Genomic DNA, 17,783 nt, shown 5'->3' on the forward strand with positions numbered 1-17,783 from the left:
TCTCCTAAAAATACAAAAATTAGCTGGGCGTGGTGGTGGGCACCTGTAATCCTAGCTACTCGGGAGGCTGAGGCAGGAGAATCGCTTGAATGTGGGAGGTGGAGGTTGCAGTGAGCTGAGATTGCGCCACTGCACTCCAGCCTTGGCGTTAAGAGCAAGACTCCGTCTCAAAAAAAAAAAAAAAAAAAAAGATGGTTCTCCACAAACTTCCGCCTTGATTTGTGCCTCTCACATAGTCCAAGTCTCAGTTTGCTCATCTGGGCGATGGGTTCTTGCAGGTCCCTGATAAACTTCTCTTGGGTCCCCGGGCCTTCTGCGTGCCTCCGATGGTGTGCACGGGTGTGCAGCGACCCCCTGCCCACCTCTGCCCAGCCCCTCCAACTCTGCGGGTCTGTCCAGGGCCCCTCGGACCTCAGCCTTCGGGGCCGGGCAGTGGGTCCGCCCTCTGCACCCCTGGCGCCCCTGACCTCTCGCCTCTCTGGCCTCTGCAGGATGAGTTCCACCCGTTCATCGAGGCCCTGCTGCCTCACGTGCGCGCCTTCGCCTACACCTGGTTCAACCTGCAGGCGCGGAAGCGCAAGTACTTCAAGAAGCACGAGAAGCGGATGTCGAAGGACGAGGAGCGTGCGGTCAAGGACGAGCTGCTGGGCGAGAAGCCCGAGGTCAAGCAGAAGTGGGCGTCGCGGCTGCTGGCCAAGCTGCGCAAGGACATCCGGCCCGAGTGCCGCGAGGACTTCGTGCTGAGCATCACCGGCAAGAAGGCGCCGGGCTGCGTGCTCTCCAACCCCGACCAGAAGGGCAAGATGCGGCGCATCGACTGTCTCCGGCAGGCGGACAAGGTGTGGCGGCTGGACCTGGTCATGGTCATCCTGTTCAAGGGCATCCCGCTGGAGAGCACCGACGGCGAGCGCCTGGTCAAGGCCGCGCAGTGCGGCCACCCGGTCCTGTGCGTGCAGCCGCACCACATCGGCGTGGCCGTCAAGGAGCTGGACCTCTACCTGGCCTACTTCGTGCGTGAGCGAGGTGAGGTGTGGCGGCCTGAGCCGAGCGGCTGGTGGGGAGGGTGTCTGATGGCGGTGACACGGGGCCAGGAGGGCCTGAGGGAGGAGGCCGGTGCGTGTAGGTGTGATGTGGTGGTCTGAGAGGGGAAGTGGGCCTTGGAGAGTGCCCAATGGGGGTGACACGGGGCAAGGAGCATCTGAGAGAGGAGGCTGGTGGGTATAGATGTGGTGTGGTGGTCTGAGAGGGGAGGCGAGTCTAGGAGAATATCTAAAGTAGGTGATATGGCACAAGGAGAGTCTGAGAGAGGAGGCCGGTGCATATAGATGTAATGTGGTGGTCCAGGCGGGGCAGCAGGCCTGGGAGAGCATCTGATGGGGGTGACATGGTGCAAGGAGGGTCTGAGGGAGGAGTCTGGTGTGTGTAGGTGTGATGTGGTGGTCCAGGCGGGGCAGCAGGCCTGGGAGAGCATCTGATGGGGGTGACATGGTGCAAGGAGGGTCTGAGGGAGGAGTCTGGTGTGTGTAGGTGTGATGTGGTGGTCCAAGCGGGGAGGCGGGCCTGGGAGAGCGTCTAATGTGAGTGACATGGTGCAAGGAGCATCTGAGGGAGGAGGCCTGTGCATGCAGGGCCCAGAGTGGCTGCTGATGGGGTATGGAGGTCAGATGGAGGAGGCAGGCCTAGCAGAGGTCTCAAGTGAGAGATGGTACAAGGAGGTTTTTTTGACGGAGGAGGCAGGTGGGCTGTGGCACTCCAATGGTAGAGGCAGGATCTCACCCTCACGTCTGAGGGAGGAGGCAGGAAGGCTCTTGAGGTCTCGGGGATGAGAATGTCCTAGATGGTCTTGGGCGCAACAGACAGCCTTGCTGGGAGCAAGGGTGAGGAGAGGAGAGGGACAGGCCATCCCAGCCCTTCAGAGAGAGCCAGGAGAGTCCTGGAACTGCTCTCTGTGAATGCTTGTTGGTTGATTGACTGTCAGACCATGCCAGCAGAGGCCTGATGAGCCTGGCCCTGCCAGAGGGGTGTTTGCCGGTGGTCAAATGCCTGATGTTGAGACCAGCAAGCTTTGTGGGGGTGAGGAAATCCAAGGCAGCTTCCCAGAGGAGGAGGTGCAGCTGAGCTGAGCTCTGCAGGATGGCCAGGCCACAGGGAACAAGGAGATGCCCCAGGGGGCCTGGCAGGAGCGTGGAGGTGAGAGGCCTGATGCCTGTGCCTCTGGTCCAGGTGCTAAGAGCAGGGTTGGTCCTGCAGCTTCTTGGCTGCGTGGCCCTCTTGGACTTCAGTTTCTCCTGCCTGCCAAATGGTGGAGATGATCAGAGTCCGTAGCTGGATGGGGCTATGGGAGGTTCCAGAAGATCATGCGTGTAGCCACGTGCGAGGTGTCAGCTGCATCCCAAGACCTGAGTGGGTGCACAGCACACCCCTGCCATGCCCATCCAGGCCGTGTCTGGAGCATGCGTGAACCCCCACACACCTAGGGGCCGCCAGAGCATGTGGGATGGGTGTACGCCAGACGCAGACCCACGCAGGTCACCAGCCCAGCCCCAGCCCAGGCAGCACTCTATAGAAACAGGCAATTGCACAGCCTGAGAGGGAGGGGCATTTGCTGGAACAAGGGGGACCCTGGGGCCAGACTGCCCATGCTCCAGACACAGCCCTTCTTTTCCCCAGCTGTATGGACACATCCCTTTTCTGTGCCTCAGTTTCCTCCTTGGTGCAATGGGAGTAACAGCCATGCCACCTTCTAGAGCCGGTGCAAGGGTGAGACAGGGTCACTGGCTCCCAGGCTCTAGGGTGTGTGGAAGAAGAGCAGGGCAGAGTTACCCAGTGTTTCTTTTTTTTTTTTTTCCTGGAGACAGGGTCTCTCTCTGTCACCCAGGCCGGAGTGCAGTGGTGCGATCTCGGCTCACTGTAGCCTCGACCTCCCAGGCTCAAGCGATCCTCCTGCCTCACCCTCCCAAGTAGCTGGGACTACAGGTGCACACCACCACACTCAGCTAATATTTTATATATATATATATTTTTGTTGTTGTTGTTGTTGTTGAGACGGAGTCTTCGCTCTTTCGCCCAGTCTGGAGTGCAGTGGTGCGATCTCGGCTCACTGCAAGCTCCGCCTCCCGGGTTCATGCCATTCTCCTGCCTCAGCCTCCCGAGTAGCTGGGACTGCAGGCACCCACCACCACACCCAGCTAATTTTTGTATTTTTAGTAGAGACGGGGTTTCACCTTGTTAGCCAGGATGGTCTCGATCTCCTGACCTCACAATCCGCCCGCCTCGGCCTCCCAAAGTGCTGGGATTACAGGCGTGAGCCACCGTGCCCGGCTATATTTTTTTTTGTAGAGACAGGGTCTTGCTGTGTTGCCCAGGCTGGCCTCAAACTCCTGGGCTCAAGCCATCCTCCCGCCTTGGCCTCCCAAAGTGTTAGGATTACAGCAGGCAAGAGTCACTGCACCACACCAGTTACCCAGTCTTTTTTTTTTTTTTTTTTTTTTGGAGATGGAGTTTCGCCCTGTTGCCCGGGCTGGAGTGCAGTGACGCAATCTCGGCTCACTGCAATCTCCACCTCCCAGGTTCAAGCGATTCTCCTGCCTTTGCCTCCCCAGTAGCTGGGATTACAGGTGCCTGCCACCATGCCTGGCTAATTTTTGTATTTTTAGTAGAGACGGGGTTTCACCATGTTGGCCAGGCTGGTCTTGAACTCCTGACCTCAAATGATCCACTGGCCTCAGCCTCCCAAAGTGCTGGGATTACAGGCGTGAGCCACCGTGCCCAGCAGTTACCCAGTCTTGATCTTGATTCTTTGACCTTGACCTTAGCATCTTTCTCCTCCCCCACCCCTACTGATGAGCAACAAACCTGCTGGGGTTGGCTGTGAGGGGGCACTGGGGACGGTGGGGGCAGAGAGGTGGGCCGGGCGACTGCCTGTTGGGAGCAGGGGCCACCGTGGGGACGGAGGTGCTCATCGTCACACAGGGCCAGACCTCTCTGCCACCACACATCTTCCTCGCCCTGGGCCCTGCCCCCACCTCCTCCGCGCTGAGCTGATACAATTTTGAAGCGAGCTTTCTGCTGCAGTCAGCACCTCTGGGCGCCTCCCCGCCCCCACCCGGCCCCTCCCGCCTCTGCTCAGCACGCAGGCCTGTGCCCCGGGTCAGGTTGGCCTCTCTGAGTGAAGGCTGCACCCTCCCTCGCCCCCAGCCTGCCCACTTCATCCCCAAGGGAATCCCTGCTTCAATTGGCCCCAGCAGGCCACACCCTCCCCCAATTGGCCCCAGCAGGGCACACACACACCCCCGCCAAACCCTGCCACCTGCCCACTGTGGATGCTCCAGCTCCTCATGGGGTGAGAGCTGGGCCTGGACTCCAACCCCAGCTCAGCTGCCCACTGTCTGGGTGACGTGGGGCCAGACACTCATCCTCTCTGTGCTTCATTTCCTTGTCTATCAACTGGGGGGCTCAAAAATGGTTGCCTTGTGGGAAATGTCAAGTGCCCAGGGTGAGGGCTCAGTAAACCACCCACGAGGCATCGTGAAGACCAGGCACTAGGCACAGGGCTAGGACCCTTCATGGCTATCATTACTAACATTATCCTCTTCGGGATTGGTTTTTTGTTTGTTATTGGTTTGGTTTGTTTTTTTCTTTTTTTTTTTTTGAGACAGACTCTTGCTGTGTCTCCCAGGCTGGAGTGCAATGACGCAATCTTGGCTTACTGCAACCTCTGCCTCCCGGGTTCAAGCAATTCTCCCGCCTCAGTCTCCCGAGTAGCTGGGACTAACACATACCCACCACCACACGCAGCTAATTAGTGTATTTTTAGTACGGACAGGGTTTCGCCATGTTGGCCAGGCTGGTCTCCAGCTCCTAACCTCAGGTGATCCACCCGCCTCAGCCTCCCAAAGTGCTGGGATTACAAGCGTGACCCCCTGTGGCCGGCCTTGTTTTTTGGTTTTTGCAGAGATGGGGTATCACTATGTTGCCCAGGCTACTCTCGAACTCCTGGACTCGAGTGATCCTCCTGCCCTGGTCTCCCAAAGTGCCGGGATTACAGGCGTGACCCCCTGCGCCCGGCCCATCCTCCTCATTCTGATGATAATCTCCCACTGCCAGACCTTTCCCTATGCTGTTCCCTGGACAGAGAAAGTCTTTCCCATATGGAAAACCCCAACTCCGGCTAGATGTGGTGGTTCATGCCTGTCATCCCAGCACTTTGGGAGGCCAAGGCAGGTGACTCTCCTGAGCCCAGGAGCTCGAGACCAGCCTGGGCGACATGGTAAAACCCCATCTCTACCAAATATACAAAAAATTAGCCACCTGCCTGGCTGGAAATTCTTTCCCATTCTCACAGCTGCCCTGTGAGGCAAGGATCATTGCTGTATGCATTTTTTTTTTTTTTTTTTTTTTGAGATAGGGTCTCACTCTGTCGCCCAGGCTGGAGTGCAGTGGTGCGATCTTGGCTCACTGCAACCTCTACTTCCTGGGTTCAAGCGATTCTCCTGCCTCAGCCTCCCAAGTAGCTGGGATTACAGGCGCCCGCCACCACACCTGGCCAATTTTTGTATTTTTAGTAGAGACGGGGTTTCACCATGTTGGCCAGGGTGGTCTGGAACTCATGGCCTCAAGTGATCCACCCGCCTCGGCCTCCCAAAGTGCTGGGATGACAGGCGTGAGCCACCATGCCCGGCCTGTTGCACGCATTTTACAGAGGAGGAAACAGAGGCTCAGAGGAGGGATCTGACCTGCTGTGGTCACACCCGAGACTGGGCCAGCTGGGATTTGGACCCACAAGCAGCTGCTGCCTCTGCCCTGTCCTTGACACCTGCCTCATCCTCCGCTAATGTCAGAAGGGGATGGTCGGAAATTATGGTGTGTGAGGGGGCAGCCAGCTGGCGTGGTGTGGTCACCTTCTGGCAGGGTTGTGTGAGGACCCCACAGGCTGAGGTCTTATGTAGGGTACCCAGGCTGTGGCTGGCCCCCAGGCCTCAGCGCTGATCCCAGTGGTTGTCACCCTGACAGCAGGAAGACTGGCCACCGGCTTCCTTTTCCCAAGCGAGAGTCCCCTTGGCCGTGGAGCGTCCCGGCCCAGCCAGAGTGCAGTGTCTGGCTTTCATCAGCCCTGCTGGGCAGCTGAGGCCCTGGGATAGAGGGAGAGGGAGGGACGGGCATCGGGCATAGGGCCTTGGCTGGCATCTTGGAGGGGTGCAGGGTGGATGGAGGTGGAGGGGCATCTGCCATGGGGCTGAAAGGAGCCACCACTTGCAACATCACAAGTGAGAGAGGGGGCCGGGCGCGGTGGCTCACACCTGTAATCCCAGCACTTTGGGAGGCCGAGGCAGGCGGATCACCTGAGGTCAGGCGTTCGAGGCCAGCCTGGCCAACATGGTGAAACCCCATCTCTACTAAAAATACAAAAGTTAGCTGGGCGTGGTGGCGGGCGTCTGTAGTCCCAGCTACTCGGGAGGCTGAGGCAGGAGAATCGCTGGAAGCCGGGAGGTTGCAGTGAGCTGAGATCGTGACACTGCACTCCAGCCAGAGCGACAGAGTGAGACTCTGTCTCAAAAAATAAAAATTAAAATTAATAAGAAGAGGGTGTCAGGGAACGGCAGGAAAACAAAGCAGGGAGGGACATGGAGGGGGGCCGGGGGCCACTCTGGGTGGGGAGGGCTTCTCTGAGGGGGCGTCTTTGAGGTGAGACTTGAAGGGGGTGAGGGAGCCTGGAGAGGCTGGACGGAGGGAGCAGTGTGGGGGGGTCATAGCCGGTGCAGAGGCCTGGAGCCCAGGAGCAGCTCATGGAGCTGGCTGCGATGTTCAGGGGGTAGTGAGTGGCGAGGGCCGTCCTGTGGCCTTCCAGTGAGGGTGCCCAGCCGGGGGTGGGGCGGGAGAGGGTGACCCGGGTGCTCTCCGACCTGCCACGTGCTGGGGAAGGAGCCTGCAGGAACCAGGGCCCAGAGAGGGAAGCCGCCTGCCCGCCCAGGGCCTAAACCCAGCCAGGCCTCCCCGCCCCCTCTGGCAGCCCAAGAAATCTGAGGCGCGGGCAGGCACTGTGCCAGGGCTGGGCGGGGGAGGGGCTGCCAGGCCCGCCCGCCCCAGCAGCTGCCAGCCCGCCCCGAGCCGCCAGCCCAGATGGTGCCCATCTGCTGACGCCGCCGTGGGCCAGCCTCCCGTTCCCGCCTTGCGTCGTGCCAAGCTCCTGCAGTCCAGCGCCTGGAATGGCGCGGTGGGCAGAACCAGGCCCGGGAAGCTCACAGCACGCCAGAGAGGCTGCCCCGGGTGCCCTGGAGAGGATGGCAGGAGAAACATGGGAGGGGGAGGTCCCCAGCGCTTCCTGGATGGAACTGGGGAGCAAGGACCCCAACAGCGATAATGATGGCGGCAAACACACGTGGAGTACCTTCTGTGTGCTCACCCTAACTGGTTTAATTCTCTCCCCCATCCAAGGAGGAAGGGACTTTGGCCTTCTCTCGTGTTCTAGTGGAAGAAGCAGAGACCCAGAGTTGGTCAGTCACTTGTCCAAGGTCACACAGCTCCTCAGGGGCAGAGCCGGAAGGAGAATCCAGAACCCCTTTGAAAAAGGGATTGAGGCCAGGCGAGGTGGCTCCCACCTGTAATCCCAACACTTTGGGAGGCTGAGGCAGGAGGATCACTTGAGGCCAGGAGTTCGAGACCAGCCTGGGCAGCATAGCATGACCATCACCCCCCAACAAAATTTTTAAAAATGAGCCAGGTGTGGTGGTGTGTACCTGTAGTCCCAGCTACTCAGGAGGCTGAGGCGGGAGGATGGCTTGAGCCCAGGAGTTGGAGGTTGCAGTGAGCTGTGATCCCACCACTGCACTCCAGCCTGGGTGACAAGGCAAGACCTTATCTCTAAAAACCGTTTATTTTAAAGGGGTGATTGAGGCCAGGTGTGGTGGCTCACACATGTAATCCCAGCTACTCGGGAGGCTGAGGCAGGAGACTCGCTTGAACCTAGGAGGCGGAGGTTGCAGCGAGCTGAGATCGCGCCACTGCACTCCAGCCTGGGCGACAGAGTGAGACTCTGTCTCAAAAAAAAGGGAGGCTGTATTGAAACCCCTTAAACCTTTTTTCAAAAACAAACTAAAAGTGCCCTTTGAGGTTATCTAGTGGAAGCCATACCCTCTGAGTCATGCAGACCATACAGTGCAGGCCGTGCACACTCAGGGAGTGAATGAATGAATGAATGAATGAGGTGAACCCTATGGAAGGGGACCAAGCCTGGGTCCACGGTGTCCATAAAGCTCACCCTGAGCTTGATGACAGGAGAAAGGGTCTCAACCTGGGAGTGAGGGGCCTGGGTCAGCCACGGTGCCGCCCTGGCTTGCTGTGTGGCTTTGAGAAAAGTCCTGCCCTCTCTGGTCTGGGGTTGAGGGGAGTGGAGGGTGGGAAGGGGCGGCCTTGTGGGCCACAGACAGGAGCAAGCCGGGTCTTCACTGAAAGCCTCCTGTCCTCTTCTGCCTTTATTGATCTTCATCCCAGTTGTGGGTGCTGCACTGGGGAGACAGGCCATGAGCGCGGGCGACAGTGCCTGTTTATTTGTACGGTGGACAGAATTTGTGTTCCTGTGTGCTCCGGGTAGTGTGGGGCACATTCTTCTCTTTGAGCCTTAGTTTTCGCCTCTGTAGAATGGGGAGAATCAGAGCTGTGCCCATTGCATTAAGGATTGGAGTCAGTGGTCTCTGAGAAGCATACAGGAGGCACTCAATAAATGCTCATTTCTGGCCGGGTGCAGTGGCTCACGCCTGTAATCCCAGCACTTTGGGAGGCCGAGGCAGGTGGATCACCTGAGATCAGGAGTTCGAGAGCAGCCCGACCAACATGGAGAAACCCCGTCTCTACTGAAAATACAAACAGTTAGCCAGGTGTGGTGGTGCATGCCTGTAATCCCAGCTACTCAGGAGGCTGAGGCAGGAGAATCGCTTGAGCCCGGGAGAAGGAGGTTGTGGTGAGCCGAGATTGCGCTATTGCACTCCAGCCTGGGCAACAAGAACGAAACTCTGTCCCAAAAACAAAACAAACAAACAAAAAAATGCTCATTTCCTCCCTGGATTCTCTCCCCAACCCCAGGAGGGAAGGAGGGAGATCCCAGTGCCGCCATAAAACCCTAGACCTCCTTTTCCCAACGCAGTGAGCCAGTGGGGGCGCCGTGGAGTGGCTGTTGCCAGAAGCTGGACCGAGTCACCCTTTCCAGGTGTCTGGACAGCAGAGGGGTGAGGGGTCCCTGGCAGCAGCAGCCTGGTATCCCCACAGGGCTGGGCAGCCAGGTGTGCCAGCTGTCCGTCTGTGCAGAGAAGGTGGCTGCCGGGCGTGAGTCGCAGACACCAGCTGATGGTGTATTTATAGCAACGGCAGGAGTCCACGGGGCACACATCAGTGGTAAAGAGGGACGGGCAGGTGGGGGTCCAGCTCCCAGAGCAGATAAGAGCACACCAGGACTGGCCAGGGAGCTGAGCACAGTGTCAGGGAGAATGAGGGGCATGTCGTGCAGCCGGGAGGCCCAGGATCACACCCATCTGCTCAGTAACTGCATGATATTGACAAGCGACGTTGCAGCTGCGGGCTCAGTTTCCTCCCCCATCAAATGGGGATGAGAATAATGCTGCCCACCTAATAGGGCTGCATAGGATCCAATTAGTGCATGAAAAGCGTGAGGACAGGGCCGGGTATACAGTAAGCACTCAAAAGTGATTTGTTGCCTAAAAAAGGGAGGGAATTCCAACATGGGCTACAGTGTGGATGCATCTTGAGGATGTCACACTCAGTGAAATAAGCCAGACACAGAAGGACAAATCCTGTGTCATTTCACTCCTAGGAGGTCCCTAGAGTCGCCAGATTCACAGAGACAGAAAGTAGGATGGGGGGGTGCCATGGGCTGGGGAGAGAATGTTTCATGGGGACAGAGTTTCAGTTTGGGAAGATGAGAAGCTTCTGGAGAGGATGGTGGTAATGGTTGTACAACCCTGTGAATACGCTTAATGCTGGGTTAATGCCACTGAACTTGGAAGTGGTTAAAAGAGAGGCAGGAGGATTGCTTAAGGCCAGGAGTTCAAGACCAGCCTGGGCAACACAGCGAGACCTCATCTGTACAAAAAATTTAAAAATTATCTGGACATGGTTGCACGCACTTGTGTTCCCATCTACTCAGGAGGCTGAGGCAGGAGGATTGCTTGAGCCCAGGAGTTTGAGGCTGCAGTGAGCTATGATCACACCACTGCACTCCAGCCTGGGTAACAGAGCAAGACCTTGTCTCAAAACCAGAACCGCCCCCCTCCGCAAAAATGGTAAATTTATGTTATCTAGATTTTACCACAATCTAAAAATGTAGTTCTAGTTGTGAATAATGATAATAACAAGTAATAATGTTGTATCTATGGCTGGCTGCGGTGGCTCACGCCTGTAATCTCAGCACTTTGGGAGGCTGAGGCCGGAAGATCACTTGAGGTCAGGAATTCGAGACCAGCCTGGCCAACATGGTAAAACCCTATCTCTAATAAAAATACAAAAATTAGCCAGGCGTAGGCCAGGCGCGGTGGCTCACACCTGTAATCCCAGCACTTTGGGAGGCCGAGGCCGGCAGACCATGAGGTCAGGAGTTTGAGACCAGCCTGGCCAACATAGTGAAAACTAGTCTCTACTAAAAATACAAAAATTAGCCGGGTGTGGTGGTGCACACCTGTAGTCCCAGCTACCTGGGTGGCTGAGGCAGGAGAATCGCTTGAACCTGGGAGGCGGAGGTTGCGGTGAGCAGATTGCACCACTGCACTACAGCCTGGGCAACAGAGTGAGACTCCGTTTCAAAAAAAAATGTTATATATGTAACAATGTTAATAATTAGCAACATGTCACATATAATCATGGAACAATAAATAAGAAAAACGGTGTCTGCGGTGACGGCACAGTAGTTATTTTTGTCGTTATCATGATCGTCATCACTGTGGTTCTTGTCCAGCTCTGCCCTGCAGACTCTGTGCAACCCTGGGTGAGTTTCTTGCCAGCTCTGTGCTTTACTGCCTCATCTGTGAATTGAGCAGAGGGGGTGCCTAGCAATTTAAATGAGATAATATCCCCCCCCTTTTTTTTTTTTTGAGATGGAGTCTTGCTCTGCCGCCCAGGCAGGAGTGCAGTGGTGTGATCTTGGCTCACTGCAACCTCCATCTCCCGGGTTCAAGTGATTCTCCTGTCTCAACCTCCCAAGTAGCTGGGATTACAAGCTCACGTCACCACACCCGGCTAATTTTGGTATTTTTAGTAGAGAGGGGGTTTCACTATGTTGGCCAGGCTGTTCTCGAACTCCTGACCTCAGGTGATCTACCCACCTTGGCCTCCCAAAGTGCTGGGACTACAGGCGTGAGCCACCGCACCCGGCCTAAATGAGATAGTATCTATGAAAAAAGTAACTCTTTGCATGTGATGAATGCTGGGAACTGGTGGGCTCTTTGAGGAGTAGGTGCTTCCACCACCCCGCAGATGCCCCTACGCAGCAGAATGCTACTTTCTGCATGAATGCATTTGTTTGAGGACTCCCGAGACAGCCCCTGAGGGAGCCGTCATTCACCCGGGTGGGGCCCGGCCCTCCCAGAGCCAGTGGGAGGGGGAGACGCCTTGTTGCACCTGTGATGCCCCCCGTTATGGCTGGGCTGCAGTTGTCACCCTGGCCCTGTGCCTGGGAAGCCAAGGGGAGGCTGAGGGCAGCTAGGGACAGCTCTGTGCCCACGGCCCCCTCCAGCCAGCTGCCAGGCCAGCCCCCTCCCTCCAGCTGGGCGTGGGCAGGAAGTCACAGATGGTCAGGGTTGGTGAGGGGTGAAGCAGGGGGCATTTGGGGACACCGGATGTGTTGTCCAGATGGGGAAACTGAGGCCCAGAGAGGGGTGAGGCATTGCCCAGAGCTGCCCAAGAAGGGCCTTGGCTCTTGTCCCTTCTAAGTCCCATCTTTATTTTTATTTATTTTTTTTTTTTTGAGACGGAGTCTTGCTCTGTCACCCAGGCTGGAGTGCAGTGGCGCAGTCTCGGCTCACTGCAAGCTCCGCCTCCCGGGTTCAAGCAGTTCTCCTGCCTCAGCCTCCCGAGTAGCTGCCTCAGCCTCCTGAGTAGTAACATTAAAATGTTTAATTTTAACATTACTTTATTTAACCCAGGGCATCCGGAATATTACCGTTGCAATCCATAAACAATAGGAAAAATTATTGGTCTATTGGTCGGGTGCAGTGGCTCACGCCTGAAATCCCAGCCCTTTGGGAGGCTGAGGTGGGAGGATTGCTTGAGGTCAGGAGTTTGAGACCAGACTGGTCAACATCGTAAGACCTTGTCTCTACAAAAAAATTTAAAAATTAGCCAGGCGTGGTGGCGTGAACCTGCGGTCCCAGCTACTCAGGAGGCTGAGGTGGGAGGATCGCTTGAGCCCAGGAATTCGAGGATCCAGTGAGCTGTGATTGTGTGTCACTGCACTCCAGCCTGAGTGACAGAGCAAGACTTCAACTCAAAAAAAAAGTTATCGAGGTATTTCATGATCTTCTCTTTTTTTTTTTTTTTTTCCCCTGCTTACACTAAGTCTGAAATTTGGACAGACCACATTTCAAGCACTGGATGCCACATGTGACCAGTGGCTGTTGCACTGGGCAGGCCGTGCTAAGACATCTGAGTTCCAGAGCAGGGGTTCCCGACACCCAGGCCACAGATGGGTACCGTGCCTGGGAGGAACCCGGCCACACAGCAGGAGCTGAGCTTAGGGCAAGTGACCATTCTCACCTGAGCTCCGCCTCCCGTCAGATCAGCGGGCGGCTTTAGATGCCCCTACGAGCACGAACCCCATGGTGAACTGCACATAGGAGGGATCTAGGTTGCGTGCTCCTTATGAGAATCTGACTAATGTCTAATGTCTAGTTTCATCCTAGAACCATCTCCCCACTCACCCGGTCCCTGGAAAAATAGTCTTCCATGAAATCGGTCCCTGGGGCCAAGAAGGTTGGAGGCTGCTGTTCCAGAGAATTCGGAAGCAGATCTCCAGTCTCCCAAGTTGGGTTCTTGAAAACGTGAGGGCAGGTTCTAGACCTTCCAAACTGGTTGCTTGAAAATCCAAGGAGGCCGGGCGCGGTCGCTCACGCCTGTCATCCCAGCACTTTGGGAGGCCGAGACGGGCAGATCTCTTGAGGTCAGGGGATCGAGACCAGCCTGGCCAACATGGTGAAACCCTGTCTCTACTAAAAATACAAAAATCAGCCAGGCGTGGTGGTGCATGCCTGTAATCCCAGCTACTGGGTAGGCTGAGGCAAGAGAATCGCTTCAACCCGGGAGGCAGAGGCTGTAGTCAGCCGAGATCGCACCACTGCACTCCAGCCTGGGCAACAGAGTGAGACTCTAACTCTTTTGCCCAGACTGGAGTGCAGTGGTGCGATCAAAGCTCACTGCAGCCTTCAACTCCCAGGTTTAAGCGATTCTCCCACCTTAGCCTCCCAAGTCGCTGGGGCTGGGATTACAGGCACATACCACCATGGTTGATTTTTTTTTTTTTTTTTTTTTTTTTAGTAGAGATGAGGTCTCACTATGTTGCCCAGGCTGGAGTGCAGTGATGGAATCATAGCTCACTGCAGCCTCAATCTCCCAGGCTCAAGTGGTCCTCCTGCTTCAGCCTCCCAGGTAGCTGGTAGTATAGGTGTGCACCACTACACCTGGCTGATTTTTTATTTTATTTATTTATTTATTTATTTACTTTTTGAGATGGAGTCTTGCTTTGTTGCCCAGGCTGGAGTGCAGTGGCGCAATCTCGGGTCACTGCAACCTCCACCTCCCAGGTTCAAGCAATTCTCCTGCCTCAGCCTCCCGAGTACCTGGGATTACAGGTGCCCGCCATCACACCGGCTAATTTTTGTATTTTTAGTAGAGACAGGATTTCTCCATGTTGGCCAGGCTGGTCTCGAACTCCTGACCCCAGGTGATCTGCCTGCCTCAGCCTCCCAAAGTGCTGGGATTACAGGCGTGAGCCACCGCGCCCAGCCTTATTTTTATTTTTCATGGACAGGAGGTCTCACTATGTGGCCCATGCTGGGACTGCAGGCTCTTTGAGCTTTCTTCCATATTGGTTAGGGCTGGAGCGGGACTCCACTGTGGCGGGAGGATTTGGGCACAAGGAGAGCAGTTGTGGGGACTGGTGGTGACCCCCAGTTACTGTCTGTTGTGCTTTGAATGCTAGGCACGGGAAGCCTGGCTGTAAGTAAGTGTGTGTTTCCAAGAGGCTGTTATGGGGCCTCGGGCACACCCTCACTGGGTCTGGATCCCAGCCCACCTACCACCAGGCGTCCCTTCTGGTGGGCAGAGCCATGTGAGAACTTCCCACAGGGACACCATGGCCGCTTGTAGCCCAGAGCTTGCACAGCTTTGTTCAAAGGCAATGGCCTGGGGCCGAGTGCGGTGGCTCACACCTGTAATCCCAGCACTTGCAGAGGCCAAGGTGGGCGGATCACCTGAGATCAGGAGTTCGAGACCAGTCTGGCCAACATGGCGAAACCCTGTCTTTGCTAAACATACAAAAATTAGCCGGGCGTAGTTGCAGATGCTTGTAGTCTCAGCTACTCAGGAGGCTGAGGCAGGAGAATCACTTGAACCCAGGAGGCAGAGGTTGCGGTGAGCTGAGATCGCGCCATTGCACTCCAGCCTGGTGACAGAGTGAGACTCCATCACAAAAAAAAACAAACAAAAAAGCAGTGGCCGTCATGATCGGTTGTGGCATCTAGTGGGAGGCAGGGGTGTCTGCATGTGTGTTTGGGGTGCGTTGCAGGGGGATTGCAGGCGTATTGAGGGCTTACCAGGTGCCTGGCTCATCTGAGCCCTTAGGAAACTACATTGTTGGCAGCTACCTCACCGTCTCACAACCACCCACTGAGGTTGGAATGATCATTAATGGCATTTAACAGATGGGGAAACTGAGGCCCAGAGAGGCAAAGTCACTGGCCTAAGGTCACACAACTAAGGAGCAGAGTCGGGATTTAAATCCAAGCCTGGGAGATCCCAGGGCCCACAGTGGGCACCACATAAAGGAGCTGTTTGGGGTGTGGCAGGGACTGCCCTGGAACGTTCCGGATCCTGCCTTTGGGCCTACAGAGCTTTGGTGCCCGTGAGCAGGCCGCAGGTTCAGCTGGCTCAAGGAGCAGCTTTGGGGCTGCGGCCGGGCTGGGGGCTGGGCAGGCCTCAAACCCCTAGACCTGGGGAATCAGGGAGGTGTGAGCTGCATCTGAGGTCGGGTGTCTCTGTGCCTCTGTCTCTGTCTCTCTCTCTCTACCTCTGATTCTCCCCAAGCTGCTTTGTCTCAGTCCCTGTCTATTCCCACCCCACCTCGCCGTCTCTCCCGGCCTTGGGAGTCTCCTCCCAGCCCCCCATCCCACCCAGTGGGCTGCCCGGAGGTGGCGGCCATGGGGCAGCTGAATGGGCCTCTTGTTCCTGGCCACACCCACCCCTTGGGGGTCACCCTGGGACGTGCCCAGGCAGCGTGGCTACCTTAAAGGGCCAGTGCCCAGAAAGAATGTGAGCGGGGAAGGCTGCATCCACTCCCAAATCCCACCCCCTCCCAAAGGTGGACCACTCATGTGTCTGATGGGGGTGGGGAGCTGTGTTCCTGCACACCCACGTGGCTTGGGGGAGGCCTGTCTGGAGAAGGAGACGTGATAGGGTTTGGGCTTGACCTTGGATAAATCCCTTCATCTCTCTGTGCCTCGGTTTCCCCATCTAGATCAGGGGGCTCCTTGGAGCCACCCCTGTGGGTTGCTGGGCAGATGGCATATTATCCGGGATTTTGCACACAGTTGACGCTCTTCCTGCGCCCACTGTGCATTGATAGAGCACCTGCTGTTTTAGCCCAGCATTCATCTGCCGTGCAGACTTGGCAATTCCTTCTTCACCTTGCTCTGTGCCTCAGTTTCCCCAAATGTAGAATGAGGCGATGGCTGTCTTAGCTTCACAGACAGCTACGCAAGGATTGAGTCGGTTCGTGGAATTAGAGGGTATTAGGGAGAAGGGCCTGAAACACTGCCGAGTGTCACCTCCACTGGCGCACTTATTGAGCGCCAGCTGCATACCAGGCCTTGCTGAGGAAGCCTCACTGCAGAGGTTGCAGTGAGCTGAGAGGGGAAGGCCACCCAGCCTGGATCTCACTCTGGTGTTATCGTCTCCTCCCTCTGCTCGGGGCTGTGCAGCTTCAGGCTGCTCCCCTGCCCTCTCTGGGCCTCAGTTTCACCTTCAGAGCAATGGAAACAGCCCCATCCTTTCACACACTGGAAACCATCACCTTCTCCTGCCTGGGAGGGGGTTGTGCTGTCTCTGGGAATCCCAGGCATCCCCCAGACAGGAGTCAACCCAGAGGCCCTCGGACCCGGGCTGTACCCTGTGACCGCTCCGGGCGGCTACGACGCTCCCATGCTCCGGGCCGGCCCCACAGACAGCCCGGGACAGGTTGCTGCCGGATGGACAAGCCTGTGCCTCGCTGCCTTATGTAACCAGTTTATGCAAGGGCAGCCGGCCTGCTTACATAAGGGGAGGCCGGGCCAGCGCCCAGCTGGGGAGGGGGAGGCTCTTAAAGGGACCAGCGTTCCCCGCGGCTCCCTCCACGGGCACTGGTGCAAATTCATAGGCGAGCTGCGGACTCTACTCTCAGCAAGGCCACCATTAATGTCGTTATGATTATCTTTGTGGATGTTGTTTATCATCACTATATTCTTTCCCCAGGGCGGAGGTTCAGCTGAGCGGAGGGCCACGCCCAGTGCTTGGGCAGAGGCTTGGGCTGTGACGCTGGCTGTGGGTGTCACCTGGTTAAGTCCCTGTCTCTGAGCCTCAGCCTCCCCTTCTGCACAGTGGGGCAGTGCAGGAAGGCGTGAGGTCCTGGAGGGTCCTGGCCCTGCTGCCTGTTCACTGTGTGGCCTCAGGCTGGTGGCATCCCCTCTCTGGGCCTCAGTTTCCCCATGTATAAAATAGCGCCGGCTCCATGGGGTTGCTGAGGGAGAGTCGATAAGACACGTCAAGAGTTTACATGCCCGCCAGGCATGGTGGCTCACACCTGTAATCCCAGTGCTTTGAGAGGCTGAGACGGAAGGATCACTTGAGGCCAGGAGTTCAAGAGCAGCCTGGGCAACATAGTGAGATTCCCATCTCTACAAAAAATAAAACTTAGCCAGGCATGGTGATGTGTGCCTGTGGCCCCAGCCACTCGAGAGGTCGAGGCAAGAGGATTGCTCAAGTCTGGGAGGTTGAGGCTGTAGTGAGCTGTGATTGGGCCACTGCACTCCAGCCTGGGTGACAGAGCAACACCCTGTCTGAAAAAATAAAAATAGGCTGGGCATGGTGGCTCATGCCTATAATCCCAGCACTTTGGGAGGCCGAGGCAGACGGATCACTTGAGGTCAAGAGTTCCAGACCAGCCTGGCCAACAAGGGGAAACCCCGTCTCTACTAAAAATACAAAAATTAGCTGGGCGTGTGGTGGGAGCCTGTAATCCCAGCTACTGGGGAGGCTGAGGTAGGAGAATCACTTGAACCTGGGAGGCGGAGATTGTAGTGAGCCGAGATCATGCCACTGCACTCTAGCCTGGGTGACAGAGCAAGACTCCATCTCAAAAAATATATAAGTAAATAAAAATAAAAATAGGCTGGGCACAGTGACCCACACCTCTAATCCCAGCCCTTTGGGAGGCTGAGGCAGGAGGATCACTTGAGCCCAGGAGTTTGAGACCAGCCTGGGCAACACAGCAAATCTCTGTCTCAAAAATTTTTAAAAACATAAAGAGTTTAGGA

General features: G+C 56.4%; 1 protein-coding gene across 7 annotated transcripts in view; it reads left to right on the plus strand.

Moving 5' to 3' along the window:
• Positions 1-17,783, plus strand: part of NFIC (nuclear factor I C) — a 105,780-nt gene that overhangs the window by 21,579 nt on the left and 66,418 nt on the right. For all 7 annotated transcript variants that reach the window (XM_055248331.2, XM_063620668.1, XM_055248330.2 and 4 more), the window contains exon 2: positions 492-1,023. In XM_055248331.2, coding sequence (XP_055104306.1) covers positions 492-1,023 — 532 coding nt within the window. The remainder of the gene's footprint in view (positions 1-491; positions 1,024-17,783) is intronic.

Source organism: Symphalangus syndactylus, chromosome 17 (genome assembly GCF_028878055.3).
Source record: "Symphalangus syndactylus isolate Jambi chromosome 17, NHGRI_mSymSyn1-v2.1_pri, whole genome shotgun sequence".
Taxonomy (NCBI): domain Eukaryota; kingdom Metazoa; phylum Chordata; class Mammalia; order Primates; family Hylobatidae; genus Symphalangus; species Symphalangus syndactylus.